Source organism: Ochotona curzoniae, unplaced genomic scaffold (genome assembly GCF_017591425.1).
Source record: "Ochotona curzoniae isolate NIBS_2020 unplaced genomic scaffold, NIBS_Ocur_1.0 scaffold_2453, whole genome shotgun sequence".
Classification (NCBI taxonomy): domain Eukaryota; kingdom Metazoa; phylum Chordata; class Mammalia; order Lagomorpha; family Ochotonidae; genus Ochotona; species Ochotona curzoniae.
In genome coordinates this window covers 31852495-31868681 of record NW_024467094.1, presented here as the reverse complement: position 1 = coordinate 31868681, position 16187 = coordinate 31852495, and the positions used below count along the sequence as shown (strand labels likewise).

The following is a 16187-nucleotide window of genomic DNA, read 5'->3' as shown; positions in this document are numbered from 1 at the left end:
GAAGATGGTTCAAGACCTTGGGCTCCTGTTACCCATGTAAGAATCTGGAAGGAGCTTTTGTCTTCCGATTTTGGCCTGGAATAGCCCTGGCCATTGTGGCATTTTGAGGAGCAAACCAGTGGATGGATTATCTCCCTCTGTCTCTCCTCTGTATCTCTACCTTTCAAATAACTAAGTAGATATTTTAAAAATGTTGATTTCTGAGCCCAACATGATGGCTCAATGGCTAAATCCTCACCTTGTAAGCGGTGGGATCCCATGTGGGAGCCAGTTTGTGTCCTGGCTGCTCCACTTCCCATCTGGCTCCCTGTTCATGGCCTGGAAAAGCAGCAGAGGATGACTCAAAGCCCTGGGACTCTGTGCCCATGTGGGAGACCCAGAAAAAGCTCGTGGCTGCTGGCTTTGGTTTGGCTTAGCTTGTGCCCTTGCAGCCGTCTGGGGGAGTGAGCCAGTAGCTGGAAGATCTTTCTGTCTCTCCTTCCCTCGGTAAATCAGATCTGCCTTTCCAATAAAAAGAAGTAAAAATCTTTTTTTAAAAAAATCTTAGTTTGGTTCTAAATAATTTGAGGAAGAGGGGGAGTCTCAAAGTTTAAAATATTTGCACAAGAAGAGGAGCACCCTGGGCACCTGCTGTCGGGGGCATGGAGACTGTGGCAGCGTTTATCTTAGCGGGTAAGGTTAAGACTTCATTTGAGATACCTGCATTCTAAATAAGAGAGCCGGGGGTCAAATCTTGGCTCTGGTTCTGTTCTGATTCTAGTTTCCTGTTGAAGCACACCCTGGGAGTCAGCAGTGGCAGTTCTTGGATCCCTTCCCTGACACACCCATAGGAGACCCTGATGGAGGCCTCAGCTCCTGGCTGCACCCTGGCTCAGCTCCAGTGCATTTCAGGAGTTAACCAGTGGATGAAAGATCTCTTTCTTTCAATCTCTCTCAAACAAATAAAATTTTTTTGAAACTTCCTAAGCACTTGCTCTCTGCCTTGTGAGTGGGGGCTTAGCTGTCTTGCCATGGTAAATACGTTTTATTCTTAATGTTCAAGGATGCAAAACATTAAACTTTGTCCCTATGTTTGGGAGGCCTCATCAGAGAGAAACGTGCCCCCAGGAGAGCATTCTATGTTCCTGTAATAGCATAGTGCTTTCTTGGGTAGAGAGGAGAGGACCAGAGAAATCACCCACTCTCAGGGCAAAGCCAAATTGGTGACCGCTCATACACTCAACAAAGCATACTGATGGTGAAATGCACAGCTCCCTGTTAACGTGTCTGGGAAAGCAGCAGAGGATGGCTCAAAGCCTTTGGACCCATATGGGACACCGGGAAGAAGCTTCTGGCTCTTGGCTTTGGATTATCTTGGCTCTGGACATTTGAGAAGTGAACCTGTAGATGGAAGATCTTCCTCTCTGTAAATCTGCCTTTATGATAAAAATAAATAAATCTTTAAAAAACTGTCCCCATTGAGAAAAGTATCATACTTCACCATTGGTGGGAGGGTAGGCTGCTATAATCACTATGAAAGTTAGTATGGAGAGTGCTAAGAGAACTAAAGGTTGATGTGCTGTATGACCCAGCTATCTCTCTTCTGGGAATATATCCAAAGAAAATGAAATCTACATGTGAGAAAGTGATCTGTAATCCTGCATTTACAATATTGCAGTCTATAATAGTGAAGAAATAGAAACAACTCAGAAGTCTGTTGAAAGAGGGGTGGATAAAGAAAATGTGGTACATCTACTCTGTGAAGTACTACTCAGCCATGAAAAAGAATGCAATTATATTATTTGCAATGAAATGATTCCAACTAGAGACCATTATGCTGGTGAAATAAGCCAATCCTGAAAGGAAATCGATTGATTGATCTAACTATATCTATCTATCTATCTATCTATCTTTCTCTTCTCTTGCATATAAAACTAGGCCTATAGAAGTTTATATGCAATTTTTAAATTTTTGTTTTAAAAATTGTATTTATTTGAGACAGAGAAGAATGAGAAAGAGAAGGAAAGAGATGCTTTTTCTCCTATTTCCTGGTTTACTTCCCAAGTGCCAGCAAGGCCCAGCAAGGATTGGATCAAGGCTGAGGCGAGAGCTAAGAACTCAATCTAGGTCTCTCATGCAGATTGTGGGAACCCTATTACTTGAGCCGTCACTACCACCTCCTAGGACTTTGTTACTAGGGAGTTGAAGTTAGGAGCCAGGAACCAGAGCTGGCATTAAATCCAGGCGTGAATCCAGATGTGCTGATGTGGGTCCTAAATCTTAACCAGCATCTTAACAGGCCAGCTGGGTGCCTGACCCTTAGATTCTTACGCTAAGTTCTATTCAATTTTACGATCCAAATTTGTCCCTTGTTGTTATTATTGTTTAGACTTACCTATATGTTTATTTACAATTTTTTTTTGCACTTTCTTCCTCCTTCCTGGTTTCAATTTCTTCTTTTCTAAAAGATATTCTTTGGTCCTTCTCAAAATATGCAAGTGATAAATTCTTTCAGTAACTGTCTTAGTGGCTACTCTGCAATGGTGGTTTAGTTGCTATAGGATTCTAAGCTCACAATTTTTTTCCAGCAACATTTTGAAGACATGGAACTAGGGTTTGGCATCATGCAGAGTGGGCTAAACCAACCTGCATCCCATGTTTGGAGAACTGGTTCATGTCGTGGCTGCTCTGCTTCTGATCCAGATTCCTGCTAATGTGCCTGGCCCAAATACTTGGGTCTCTGCTATCCATATGAGACACCTGGATGGAGTTCCAGAAGAACAGTAAGGATGACTTTCTTGGAATCTTTGAGGTAACATTTGATTTCTTGGGCAGAAGTGATGCATGTTTTCAAAAAACTCGAAGAGAATGAAGAAGTGTGTGGGAGAAAAGAAGCATTAGCAGCCCTCTGTTGAAGAGCATCTGGTGTCATCACTGAAATGTGCTTCTTTTGATCTTTCCATCATCCTCTGTTAAGAGAATTGCTTAAAATCTTGCTCATGTACCTTTTCTTGAGTAGGGGATTTCTATCCAACGGGGGGCATCTCTCTCTGACCAACTGATGTCCTAAGTTATTCAAAATGGTTGGAATATCATTCTTTATCTGATGAGCTTATGTTGTCTAAAATGACTCTGAATTATTGAGATAAAGTTGGCTCATGACCTTGAAAATAACAGCTGACATCAGGGAAATAACAGAATCATTGATATTTACCAATATTTATTTCATTATTACTAATGATCATATTTGCCCTTCACTCTTCTTTAACAGAGTATTTTTGGATAAGAAGATTTTATTTTCTGTTGTTTTTCCCTCATTGTCTTTGATATCTGCCCCTTCTTTGGCAATGGCAGATCAGATTGGTTGTGTTTCAACCTTCCCATAGCAAGGTGCTGGGTCTAGGAGTTCCAGGTCTTGGTGCATCTGGATTCTGACCACATGAGTGCAAGCAAAACATTTATTCATTCCATGCCCTGATTTCCCTACTGGGGGAATCCTCAAGGGTGGGTCAGGTGGTCATAAAATTCCTTGACATCCCTCTTGTTCCAAGTTTTCTCTTCTGCCTTTGGAGCATTTTGGTTTTTGTGATATATATTAGGAGGTAGAAGGGAGGCACATGAGAGCCAAGGGCCAGAACTGAAGCAGTCTGGACTTTGATCTGTGGCTGTAGTTGTGTGGCTTGGAGTCACCTGGGGAGTGTGTTTCTTTATCTCATCCTTTTACTCTGCTAGCAAGGATTGTAGGAGCCCTCCCAAGGCATGTGGTTCTATCTTCCTTCATTATCTCTCTTTAGGAGTTCAAATAAAGCTCACGTGACAAAGCAGACAAGGTGTCATATGCATAGGCCATTTGAATTTTTTATGCTTCTGGGATAATTGTTCTCGAATCACAAACTATTACGAGTCATCAAGCTCAAACAAGTCTGACACCCAACCTACTTGAAACACTTTGCAATTATTGTATGAGAGTCCATGTCACTAAGACCCAAGCACCTGAGCTTTATAATCAGGTGTGTAAATGGATTGTGGCAGAACTTCTCTAAGCATGAACATTTCCATTCTGGGTGTGTTTGAAGTCTCAGCTGACGCAAGTTCAGTGTGGACCCTGGTTTATCAAAACACATACTGACACAATGGGCCCACTTGTGGGCTCCTCCCCTAGAGGTTCCTGGCAACTTCATGGTTATGCAACCAAGACCCTCTCCATGGTCCTGATCTCATGGGGGTCCAATTGTGGTCATTGGCTATCCTTTCCTTTCTGCCCGTTCACTTGGAATGCCAGACATCATTCTCTTCATTCTTTTTCACCATTTATCCTGTTCTTTTGGCCTTCTCCTAGCTTATGAGTGGAGATCTCTCTAAAGTTTTCTCCTCTGCTACTTGCTGCTTTTTTGTCCACTCCCTTTGGCTCATCTCTCTCTTACCCCTGCACTCAGGGCCTGTCACAATCATTTATGTCTTAAACTGAAGTCCCACAACTCCTTGTAGCCCCTCACTACTGCTTGCTGGGACTGTTGTAATGATCTTCCTTGTGCCCCTGCCATATCCTTTCTAACATTGGCATTTATTTTGGAACATTTCCTACAGCAGTGTCCATTACTCCACACTCAGGATCAAAATGCATATCAGGGGCTAACGTTGTGGCATAGCAATTAAAGTCATCATCTATAATGCTTATATCCCATATAGGTGCTGGATTATGTCCGGGCTACTTACTTCCAACACAGCTCCCTGCCGATGTGCCTGGGAAAGCAGTAGAAGATGGCCCAAATGTTTAGACACCTGTACCATGTGGGAGACCAGAAAGAAGCTTGTGGTTTCTGGCTTTGGATTGACCAGTTTCTATTTTTTACCTCTCTGCTCCTTAAAAGCCTGCCTATCCTGTCTATCCCCCACACAACCATTCAACAGTATCTACTAAGGACTGGATGCCTAGAGCTGGAAATAGAAAAGTAAATTAGCACCTGGTATGGTAACAGTGGCGAAATCTTCACCTTGCATGCACTGGGATCCCATATGGATGCTGGTTCATATCCTGGCTGCTCCATTTCCCTTCCAGGTTCCTGCTTGTGGCCTGGGAAAGCAGTCAAGGATGGCCCAAAGCCTTGGGACCTTGTACCTCTGTGGGAGACCTGGAAGAGGCTCCTACCTCCTGGTTTTGAGTTGACTCAACTTCAGCCATGGTGGCTACTTGGGGAGTGAACCAATGGATGGAAGATCTTTCTCTCTGTCTCTCCTCTCTGTGAATCTAGCTTTTCAATTAGAAATGAATAAATGCATAAATAAAAATAAGAAAAGCAGAAGTCACAGACACATATGGGGAAAGAGAGAGAGTGGAAGAAGACACAACTATTCTGATGATGAGAGTCCAGAGAGGTGGAAGGGCTGGAGAAGTTATAGAAAGGCACAGGACACTTTCATTTAAGCAGTGGGACAGAACAGAGTTTTGTGTTCAACTCTCGGTTTCACGACTTACTTCCCTGTCCCCTGTGCCTCAGTTTGCCTCTCTGTACACTGGGGATGGCATTGCTTACCTTGAAGGGTTATGAGGAGTAAATGGGATCACATTAGAGGATAGTGTCCAACCTCTTCTGTGGGCCCACCTGTGCAGGTCCTCAGCAAGAACTGGCTCCTCCTGAACACTGAACTGGTTCTCTCTTCCCCTCCTCATAGCACCTGGTACCCTGCTCTGGACAATGACCTGTGTGGGTGTCTGTCATGTGGTTCATCGACATGATCATGGCTCACCATGTCAGGAAGCAGGGGCACCAGCAGTCGGGTTATTTCAGAAGGGATCCCTATTCCTCCCTTGGGAGACCATGAGTTTGAGATGGTGCATTTGGACAAGGATCCGTAAACAAGAGCGGTGTGTTTCCACTTCAGCAAGCCAAGGAGTTGGGGCCCTCAAGCTGGGAAGCTGGGCAGTGACACTGTCCCTTAGGCCTGCCACACCCCTTTAATGAAGGTCAAGGCTTTCATGAGTCCAATCCTTTGAACTGCACCACGAAGCTCTTACTTCATGATGTACCCAGCATGGACCAGGAGTCCTGACTTAGCGAGAAGCCCATGTAAAGTCTTTTATGAGGTGAGGGACTCTTCTGGGGAAACACATAACAAACACAGCTTCGACAATCACAAAAAGAGGAACAAAAAGGTTACCTACCATGTCCACACCCTCCGTGGGGCAGGTATAAAGGTGCCCCAGAGGAAGCCGACCCACAGCTCTGTGACTTGCAGAACTTGGACTCAGGCTCCAGCCGAGCATCTTGCTCTCTCCTCCCAGTGCCATGCCCTACAACTTCTGCCTGTCCAACATGAGCTGCCGCTCCACCTGCTCCTCCAGGCCCTGCGTGGCCCCCAGCTGCCACAGCTGCACCCTGCCCGGGGCCTGCAACATCCCCGCCAATGTGGGCAACTGCAACTGGTTCTGTGAGGGCTCCTTCAATGGCAGTGAGAAGGAGACCATGCAGTTTCTGAACGACCGCCTGGCCAGCTACCTGGAGAAGGTGCGTCAGCTGGAGCGGGAGAATGCGGAGCTGGAGAGCCTGATCCAGGAGCGGTGCCAGCCCCAGGAGCCCCTGCTGTGCCCCAGCTACCAGTCGTACTTCAGGACCATTGAGGAGCTGCAGCAGAAGGTGAGGGGTGGGTGCCGTGGGCCTCCAGCTGGAGCTTCTGGGATCTGAGTGCAATTGGGTGGCACTTCTCCTTTGTTTTTCCCCGAAGGCCCATGTCCTTTTAGTCCTTTTAGCTGTGGACTGTTAGACCTGAGGATTTGCATAGTGTTGGTCTCAGTGGAGGCAGAATACTTTGCATAAATATAGTGTAATTAAATGCTGCCTCTTTGCATTTGCAAGTTTAGAAATGATTACCCTGAGGTAAAAGAAAAGGACTGAACCTAAAAAGGGAGCTGAGGAGGTGAGATCTTTCCTACGGAGGGCACCATTGTCTCTCCCCCTTGGCTTCCAACTGCTCTGGTCACTGGTGACCTTCCTGCACTAAATACTCAGCCATCCTGATGGCAATGTCCAGACCTCAGTCCTTCTGGAACTTTCTTGGCACACAGTGGGAACATAAATTGGTTGGCCAAGTCCAGAATGGTGGGGGACGATCAGGAAAGCGGAGTACTAAGTCACTCAGGAAGGTTGGGAGAGTGCGGCTACACCCCCACTCTGCCCTAGCCCCCAACAATTGCTTGGTTCCAGATGTCCTCACTTCACTGACACTTTCAGAGGGCAGAATCCAATACCTGCTTTGTTTTGTATCCTCAGCTCCTAAAAGCAAAGGGGGCACACAGTAGGCATTGGTCCTTCATGTAAATGATTGTTCACAGCCACCCCTCCAGTCATACTCTGTAGGAGATAAAGTGGAGGATTATAGATTTATTCATATTTTCTTTGCTGTCAGGACTTTTCCTTTCAAGTTTAACACTTCCATTCCATATGGAGTGTGTTTAAGGGTCTCAAGAAGATCCTCTGATTTCTTATTTTTTTCCTTCCACATAGGCCTAGTAGTAGGGATTGCCATTGATGGAAATCAGTAAGTCCTTGCTCATTCTGGAATGTTCTGGGGGGCTTCTAGATCCTGTGCGGCAAGTCTGAGAATGCCAGGCTGGTGGTACAGATTGACAATGCCAAGCTGGCTTCAGATGACTTCAGGACCAAGTGAGTAGCCCCGTGGGGTGCAGCTTCTCTGTCCTCTTTCTTACTGATGTCAATGTTGACCATCACTGGCCGAGCTTTCTCTAGATAATCTCCCCAAGATGCCTAGAGCCATGGTCCACTGGAGCCTGAGGTTCTTCCTCAGGCTTTGGATTCTTTCTTCTCCCTGCTTCTCCTCTTTAAGGCCTCAACCCCAGTCCCACTGAGGGTCAGAAGACAGCAGGATCACTTGATACTGTGCACAGAGCTCCGTCATGGCCATGTGGGAAGTATATGGATGGCTTTTTCCCCCACCTAAATCCACTGGCTCTTAAAAAAAAAAAATTAGTGCTAGAAACCTGAATAACTCCAAAACTACCAGCCCAAATTCTTAGTTTTCTGACAGACCCAGCCCAAGGGGAGTCAAGTGCCAGCCTGTCCCTGATCCTCCTGTGATCTCAGGTATGAGACGGAGCGGTCGCTACGGCAGCTGGTGGAGGCCGACATCAACGGGCTGCGCAGGATCCTGGACGAGCTGACCCTGTGCAAGTCTGACCTGGAGGCGCAGGTGGAGTCGCTGAAGGAGGAGCTGCTGTACCTGAAGCAGAACCACGAGCAGGTGAAGTTTTTTGAGAAGCGACAGGATCAGGCTCGCTGGGGCTTGCCTGCTTCTGTGGGCCACAGGTATTGGGAGAGGCTGTCGCTGCAGCTCCCTTAGCCAAGGAAGCTGTTCTCCAAACAGAAAGAGATTTGGAGAGCATGAGTAACCCCCAAAATCCCCTGTCAGGGATTAGGATTCCTCTGGCAGCAGCAGGGATGGAGAGCGAAGAAAGTTGCCAAACCAAGAGGTGAGGGGAGGTCAGCCACCAAATAGTGAGCACATCTTCGGGCAAACTCTGCTATGGGCTCCATCTTCACTCTGCAGTTTGTTGCTGCAGAGGGCAGGATGGCCAAGGGTGACCCAGCAGAGTGGGCTGAACAGGGCGCAAAGGTTACCTCCTTTTTTTTTTTTCCCTTTTCCTGTTACTACTTGGTGACTTGTACATAGAAGACAGGGTGTGCAAGCTTGGCATCCCAGGACAACTAGTGACAGTTAATACTGAGTGCCTGCATGTGTCCAACACCAGGCTGGCTGCTATAGATCCTAGAGGCAATTCCTACACTTGATCTTAGCCAAAAGGCCGAGAAGCAATTCCTAGAGGCAATTGCTATTTTACAATGAAGAAATCAAGCAAGCCTTCAAGAAATTCCCGACGCTCGCTAGTCAGTGGCAGGGATGAGGCTGGGTTCAGCTGTTACACCCATCAAAGTCCTAGGCACTTGCAGTGACAACAGAACATATTTCTTTCCACAAAATTGACAAACCACTAGCAAGCACTGAGTCTATTCTAGGAAGATGGGTTTCAAGCAAACATCCTGTTCTCCCTCTTCAGCAAAATCTACCTTTTCTATAAGCCATGCTGAGAGTCAGACACTAGGAGCTGGGTGGAATTCCACCAAACACATTAAACTGGGGTGTGGTTACTGTGTCTCAGCTTTGAGGTCAAACAACTGCTTCTGCCTTGAGGATGAGTGGTGCACTGAAGGTTATGGCAGACAGGTGTCACGGACTTGAACTCACTTGGCAAAGTGGACACTGATTGGCCAGTGGCTGGCTAACGAGAAGATCAGAGGGAACAGAGCTTGCTGGAGCGTCATGCTGATTAGCAATGGAATTGTGGCATTGTAAGAAGAGCACCTGGACTCTTGGTGTTATTGAAATCATCATCCTTGCTCCTTCAGGAAGTCAACACCTTGCGCTGCCAGATCGGAGACCGCCTCAACGTGGAGGTGGACGCTGCCCCCACCGTGGATCTCAACCGCGTGCTCAATGAGACCAGGTGCCAGTACGAGGCTGTGGTGGAGACCAACCGCAGGGAAGTAGAAGAATGGTTCGCCACACAGGTGGGCATCTAATCACCTGAACTCCCACAATGCTCCTGGGGCTCTTAGACAGGGACTGATCCTGTCTTCTCTCCTTGGGTGTTGCAGACGGAGGAGCTGAACAAGCAGGTGGTGTCCAGCTCAGAGCAGCTGCAGTCCTACCAGGCTGAGATCATTGAGCTGAGACGCACGGTCAACGCCCTGGAGATCGAGCTGCAGGCCCAGCACAACCTGGTGGGTTCCTCTCACACCTGCTGCTGTGCGCAGCAAAGGCTGGGAGGCAGAGTCACTGGGGTGCCACCTCTGCAAGCCTGTGGAAGAACCCTTGTGGGTGGCAGCAGCCTTGTGACCCGTATTCTGTCCCCCCTCAGAGGAACTCCCTGGAGAACACGCTGACAGAGAGCGAGGCCCGCTACAGCTCCCAGCTGTCGCAGGTGCAGTGCATGATCACCAACGTGGAGTCGCAGCTGGGTGAGATTCGGGCTGACCTGGAGCGGCAGAACCAGGAGTACCAGGTGCTGCTGGACGTGCGTGCCCGGCTGGAGTGTGAGATCAACACGTACCGGGGCCTGCTGGAGAGCGAGGACTGCAAGTGAGTTTTTGGCTGGGGTCCTGATGGGGGCACACAAGGGATCTGGCAGGAGGAGCACCTCCTGGTGCAAAGAACCTGTCACTCCAACTTGTGCTGGAAGCAGTGCCAGGGAGAATGATCTTGCCACAGGCAGTGCTCTCAGTGTTCTCCTAACTTCGCTTGTTTTGCTCTGACTTGTTTCCATCTTTCTCTGTCTCCAGGCTCCCTAGCAACCCCTGTGCCACCACCAATGCGTGCGAGAAACCCATTGGGCCCTGTGTCGCCAACCCCTGTGTGCAGCGTGGTCGGTGTGGGCCTTGCAACACCTTCGGGCGGTAGAGGCCCTGCTGCCAGCTGGAGGAGGAGTCTTATGAGCCCTCAGTGTAGCTCCAGCCCAGCTTCTCCAACATGACCACACCCTGTGGCTGGGGAGTAGAGATCCTTCCAAGAGTACCAGCTCCCAGGGACAGCTCTCATAGAGCTCCAACTTCCCTGGCCTTGCCCTTCAGCTCAGACCCTGCAGTCTGTCTTCTGAGTCACACGGAGAAACCCACACCGGGATCAAGTGACATCTTTGTTCACAAGGACATGTTTTCAAATTATGTTGTGTACTAACAAAACTCATCTAAAAGCCTTAAGAAAACTTGTATGATATGTGGTGCAGCTGATGGGCATGCTACAAGGCAGAACGCAACAGGATCCATCTTCCTTGTCATTCTTTTGGTCTATGGAGAGGCGATGAAAATCCTTTATAGAATTCTCCTAATAAATTCAGATGCTGGCACAAAAACTGTAGTTTCTGTCTCATGTATGAAGTCCAAAAGGGTTGCTTTCATAAAATGTGGTGATCAGTGTGTTTCTGTCGGGTGAGGCAGTGGTGGTGGTGGTGGGTTCCTGCAATAAATAATTCACCTTTTTTTTTCAAAAAAAGAGATCCATGGAGGGCACTTGGTACTGTGGGTCAGATGCTGCTTGGGATGCCCACATCCCAGGTTGGAGTGCCTAGTCTCAGTCCTAACTCTGTTTCTTGATCCAGCTTCTTGCTAATGCACACCCTGGGAGGCAGCAGGTGGTGGACTGCTCCTTGGGTCCCTGCTACCCAGGTGGGAGACCTGGATTAAGTTTCAGGCTCCTGGTTTTGGTCTGAGCCCAGTCCTGGCTATTGTGAGCTATTGGGGAGTGACTATGCAGAGAGAAGATCTTTTTCTTTCTGTTTCTTTCTTTTAATAAAATGAAAAACAGTCAATCAAAATTCTCTTCATCCACATGTGTACCCACATATCATGGACATATTTGAGGAAGTTTTGGAGAGATTATGCAAAAATGAAACTAAAAAATAAGGTGGGCTTTCGTGAATCTTTGAAGCCTCTTAGTGCACCTGCCATATGTACAGACACACACACACACACACACACACACACACACACACAGCAGAAAGGTTGTGAGTAGACAATGGGAAGAACGGCCAGGGTAGAGGGATTTGGTGGCAGGGAGGTCTGGCAGGATCTGCTGGGCTGGCAGAGGTGGTGCCTTGGGTGCTTTGTCTCCTGCCCAGCCTTCAAGGATCCTGGAGACTTCCTATCACTGGGAGATGTTGGCCTGGAACTCTGGAACTCTGTGTAGGTGTGTACTTGGTCTGTTGGTTTGTTTTGCTTCAGGCTTGCTCCAGCTGATGAAGAGCTGAGGCTGCTTTGTTCTGTGTTCTGGTCAGCCTGGGGTTGCAGCCCCATCTGCTGTTGTTTTGCTGTCACATTCTCAAGCACTTGGGCTATCCTCCGCTGCTTTCCCAAGTGCATCAACAGGGAGCTGGATGAGAAGCAGAGCAGCTGGAAATTGAACCTGTATTCCCATATGGGATGCCAGCACCTTAAGGCAGTGGTTTAACTTCTTGCGTTTGACATGCTTTTCATCATCTCTAGATTATTTATCAATCCTGTGTCAGTAGTTATTACATGAATGTTACATTACTAAGGGAATCATGGCAAGGAAAAAGGCTGTTCATGTTCAGTACAGTTGTAATTAAGAATATATTGTGTTGGCTCCACGGACCTGGAAGCCACAGTTTGTGGGACTGAGTTGTGGAGGAGAGACTGATCAAATAGCAAGTGACTGGGTTCATCAAGAGGTCATGTCCAGGCTATGACAAGGACCTAGAGCAAAACAGAGCAGGACAGTGGCGTGGTCTGGTGACACCAACTATGATGACAGGCCCCGGTGCTGCTCTCTCCAGTGGGTGACATTAGCACTGATACCTGAAAACAGAGAGAGGGGAATAGGAGGGACAGGGTAGAGACTGAGGCTGGCAGTCCTGCAGGGAGGAGGAGGAGGCCAGGGTGCCTGCTGTGATGGGCAGAGAATGGGCAAGATGGGAATGTATTTTACATACAGATGGAAAACTTGTGAGAGTGGAAAGAGTGGTTCTGCTGGGCACATTCTCATGCATTTGGGCAGCTGAGTGGGAAATGGATCTACTGGAGCCTTGCACATCTTGTTGGGAGGGTTGGACAGTTATAGATCAAGTACATTTATTTCAGAATTGTTGTGACACTTCATAGCCGCCCACGTTCCCCACCCAGGGAAGTCAGACAAGTGCCCACAGGAGCCAGTGCTGTGGAATAAAGTCATCTCTTGTAGTGCCAACATCCATCACGGGTGCTGGTTTGCTCCACTTCCAATTTAGCAACCAATGTGCCTAGGAAGGCAGCGGAGGATGGCTCAAGTCCTTGGACTCCTGCGTCAGCATGGCAGACTCTGAAGAAGCCTTTGACTCCTGGCCTCAGACCGGCCCAGCTCTGAATGTTGCAGCCATTTAGGTAGTAAACCAGTGGATGGATGATCCCTTTCTCATTCTCTCTCCCTCTCAGTGTTGCTTTGACTTTCAAATAAATAAATATTAGGGAAAAAAATGCCAGCAGTCACTCCCGCTGTAGAACAGGTGACTCTGATAGGGCCTGTCTCTGTTATGACAAAATGCATGCCAACAGCTCATCAGGGATGCATGCTGGCACCTGGGCTGGCCTCCTCCGGCTCACGTCTGGGCCCATGGCAGGTGTGTGGAGGTAGTGTTCTCTCACGTGCACGTTGCATTCCTACATGTAGGGACAAGTACAGATCTAGAAAGATTTACAGCCTTTCCCAGCAATGACACACTTACAAGAAAATCCAACATGTGTTCAGCAGCACCCAGGAGATGGCAGTGTGGCCATGAAGCAGCTTTCCTTGGCAGTGTGAGCGGAGATGGTGGTGGCCCTGAGGAACTAGAGCTTGGGCTGTATCACTTGGGTGTGTGAATGTTAGAACTTTTCAAAAATGGTTACTAGGGCCGACATTGTGGTATAGGGGATTAGGTCCCTGCTCCACTGACATCCTATGTCTCAGTGTCTGTTTGAGTCCTGGCTGTTTCACTCGTGGTCTGGATCCCTACTATCCACCTGGTAAGGCAGCAGACGATGATGCATGTACTGGGGCCCCTGTGGGAGGCCTGAATGGAGTTCCTGATTCGTGGCTTCAGCCTGGCCTAGCCCTGGCTATTGTGGCCATTTGGGGAACCAGGGAAAAGAAGATTTTTCTCTCTCTCTAAACAAATGAAAACATCTCTATGTCTAAGAGAAATCTTGGACTTGAGGGTTTTCTATCCCAACTGAAACTTTTATCTGAATGTCAGCCCTCAGTGTGTTCATTGGCTTTTGCAACCCTCAGTTACTTGAGCTGTAAAGTGGGCACAGAAAGAACCACTTCATAGTTCATAAGGAAACAATGAGCTGATGCTAGTAAAGGCACTTATTCCAACAGTGATACACAGGAGGTGTTTAGGAAAGGCAGTTCCTATCCACTCCTCAGGGCCTCTGAGGGAATTGTCTTTCCTGTTTCAAGCCAGGGGACCCACAGCCTTAAGTTCTAAGATCTTGTTTTCTTAGCCCATTCATCCCCAGGAGGAACCCAGCTTCAGGTTGTCTATAGCTAAGGGCAATGCGAGAGGCCACACAAGCATAAGATGGCTGTAGGAGCTGAGCTCTGGTGCTGAGTATGTGAGAGATCCAGTGCACCTGTGTGTGTCTGTATACCTGTGTGTGTGTGTACACGAGGTGTCACAAGCAGGAGGTCCGGTTCTGATCAGGACATAGGCAAGAGTTTGATCATTACCAGGAGAGTTTTCTAACAGGAAGAGGAAAGGCAAGCCCAGGCCTGATGGTATCAAGGTCAGAGATTTCAGTGACTTGTCAGAGCTGATTTGCACTGGGCCTATTTTCTGCAATGAAAGGCAACAATTAAATTTCTCATTAAAGACCTGGTTAACAGTTAATGTATTTTCACTTATTTTCATAATAACTTCCTGCCTGCACAAGCTGACTTTGCAAGTGTACTTGATACTGGCTAAGTGCTGGTCTGGAAGAGATTGTGAGGGGAATGTTGTTACAGCAGCCTGGTCACTGGCACCTGGGGGTCACTGGCACCTGGGGGTCACTGGCACCTGGGAGTCACTGGCACCTGGGAGTCACTGGCACCTGGGAGTCCCAGCGTGAAAGAGTCAGGCAGGGACTGGGGACCAGGCCACCTTGGGAAACACCCCTATATGCTGTGCATGCCGGTGCGTAGTATGCACTCACACAAGTCAAGTCCCCCTGAGAAGGGGGTGTTCCAGGAGCAGAGGGCATGGGGGAGGGGCTTCAAGTTTGTCCTTGACCACTGCTCAGTCATTGGGTCCCCAAGGCAACATCTCATAAACAGCAATGTAAACCTGGAGACTGGCAGGATGGCAGGTGTTCCACAGGCAGAAGCTGGGGAGGGAAGAAATCTCAAAGCTGAGATATGGTGAAGGTCGTTTGGTTGTGGACTCCAAGGACTTTGGAAAACCCAATACTATCTTACTGTGGTGCCCTGGACAGAGGCCTCCTATTCCTGCAGCACTGGAGTAAAGAAAAAACAAAAGAGAGGGAGGAAAGATAGGGAAGGAGAGGAGAGGAGGAGACAGGGCAAGGAGGAAAGAGAGGGACATGAAAAGAGGAAGGGAAGGAGGGAGGAAGTGCAAAGGAAGGAAGGAAGGAAGAAGGAAGACATGAATGCAGGAAGCAAGGAAGCAAAGAAGGAAGGAAAGGAGATAGAAAGGGAGGGAGGAAGGAAGGGAGGGAGGTAGGGAGAGACAGAGGGGAAGAGGGAAGAACACAGGAAGAAGGAAGTTGCCCATGGCAGTGACCTCCATGAATAAACCAGATGCTGCCACGATCTTACCCTTGTCTCCCACTTCCAGGTCCAAGGGGCCCCTTGGCTTTTCAAGCAGCTCCAGTCCTTCTGGATGTGGCCTTTCGTGTCTTTTCATCTTGGCTGCTGTAGAACCCCTCTTCCCCATCATCCAGGTGAGCCATTAGGGGAATTAGAGGAAGGCTCCCTTTATGGGTGGCTGCCACCTGCCTTGGAGCTTAGCTTGGTAAGCAGCACAGAAGCTGATTTCTACCTTGAGACAGCTTTGCAGTTGGCAGTCCTTGACCTTGTACAGCTCTTAAGGACAATTGGGCTGCCTGCTTCACACTTGGCCCCTTCTGGAACTCAGCCTGGGTCCTTGAGTCCAGGTGTTGGGATGGCTCCTCGTGGTGCCCTTTGACAGAGGCCTGGGAGGTACACAACAGGTACCTAGTAAGGCACTAAAAACGTGCCTGGGTGAAAGGAGGAAGCCGAGAGGGTGCTTGAGAAGGTCTTGTGCTGAGTGGTTGTAGTTGTTGGCGGCAGGTGCATGCAGGAAGAGCAGGAAGCAGGAAGGCACAGGTCTATCCGTTCCCAGAAAGAAGGAGCAAGTCCTCCTCGCCTCGTCACTGTGATGGAAACTGTATGTTCCTGTTCTGTGAACAGTTGTACCACTTGCAGGATGCAACGTGAAACGTCATGGAGAGAGAACTATGGGGAGAAGCAGATCTTTAGAATCAAGCCCAGTGGAAACCACAGCTTCAGTGGAGAATTGAAGTGCTTTGGCCACAAACAGGGCAGTTTCTGGTGAGAATCATCTTGGGCTTTCTGGGTACTGCAGTGTGGGCCCAGGGTGTAGCGCCACGTGCACTTGACTCATGCTGCTGCTTGGCCACCTA

The 16187-nt window shown here is 48.4% G+C and overlaps 1 protein-coding gene across 1 annotated transcript; it reads left to right on the top strand.

Annotated features, from left to right (window-relative positions):
- The first annotated feature begins 6242 nt into the window (after positions 1–6242).
- LOC121169679 (keratin, type I cuticular Ha3-I-like) lies at positions 6243–10687 on the top strand. The gene is made up of 7 exons (XM_041000282.1): positions 6243–6614; positions 7558–7640; positions 8079–8235; positions 9399–9560; positions 9648–9773; positions 9911–10131; positions 10332–10687. The coding sequence occupies exons 1-7, from the start codon at positions 6267–6269 to the stop codon at positions 10447–10449; spliced, it is 1215 nt and encodes a 404-aa protein (XP_040856216.1). The 5' UTR covers positions 6243–6266; the 3' UTR covers positions 10450–10687.
- The last annotated feature ends 5500 nt before the right edge of the window (positions 10688–16187 follow it).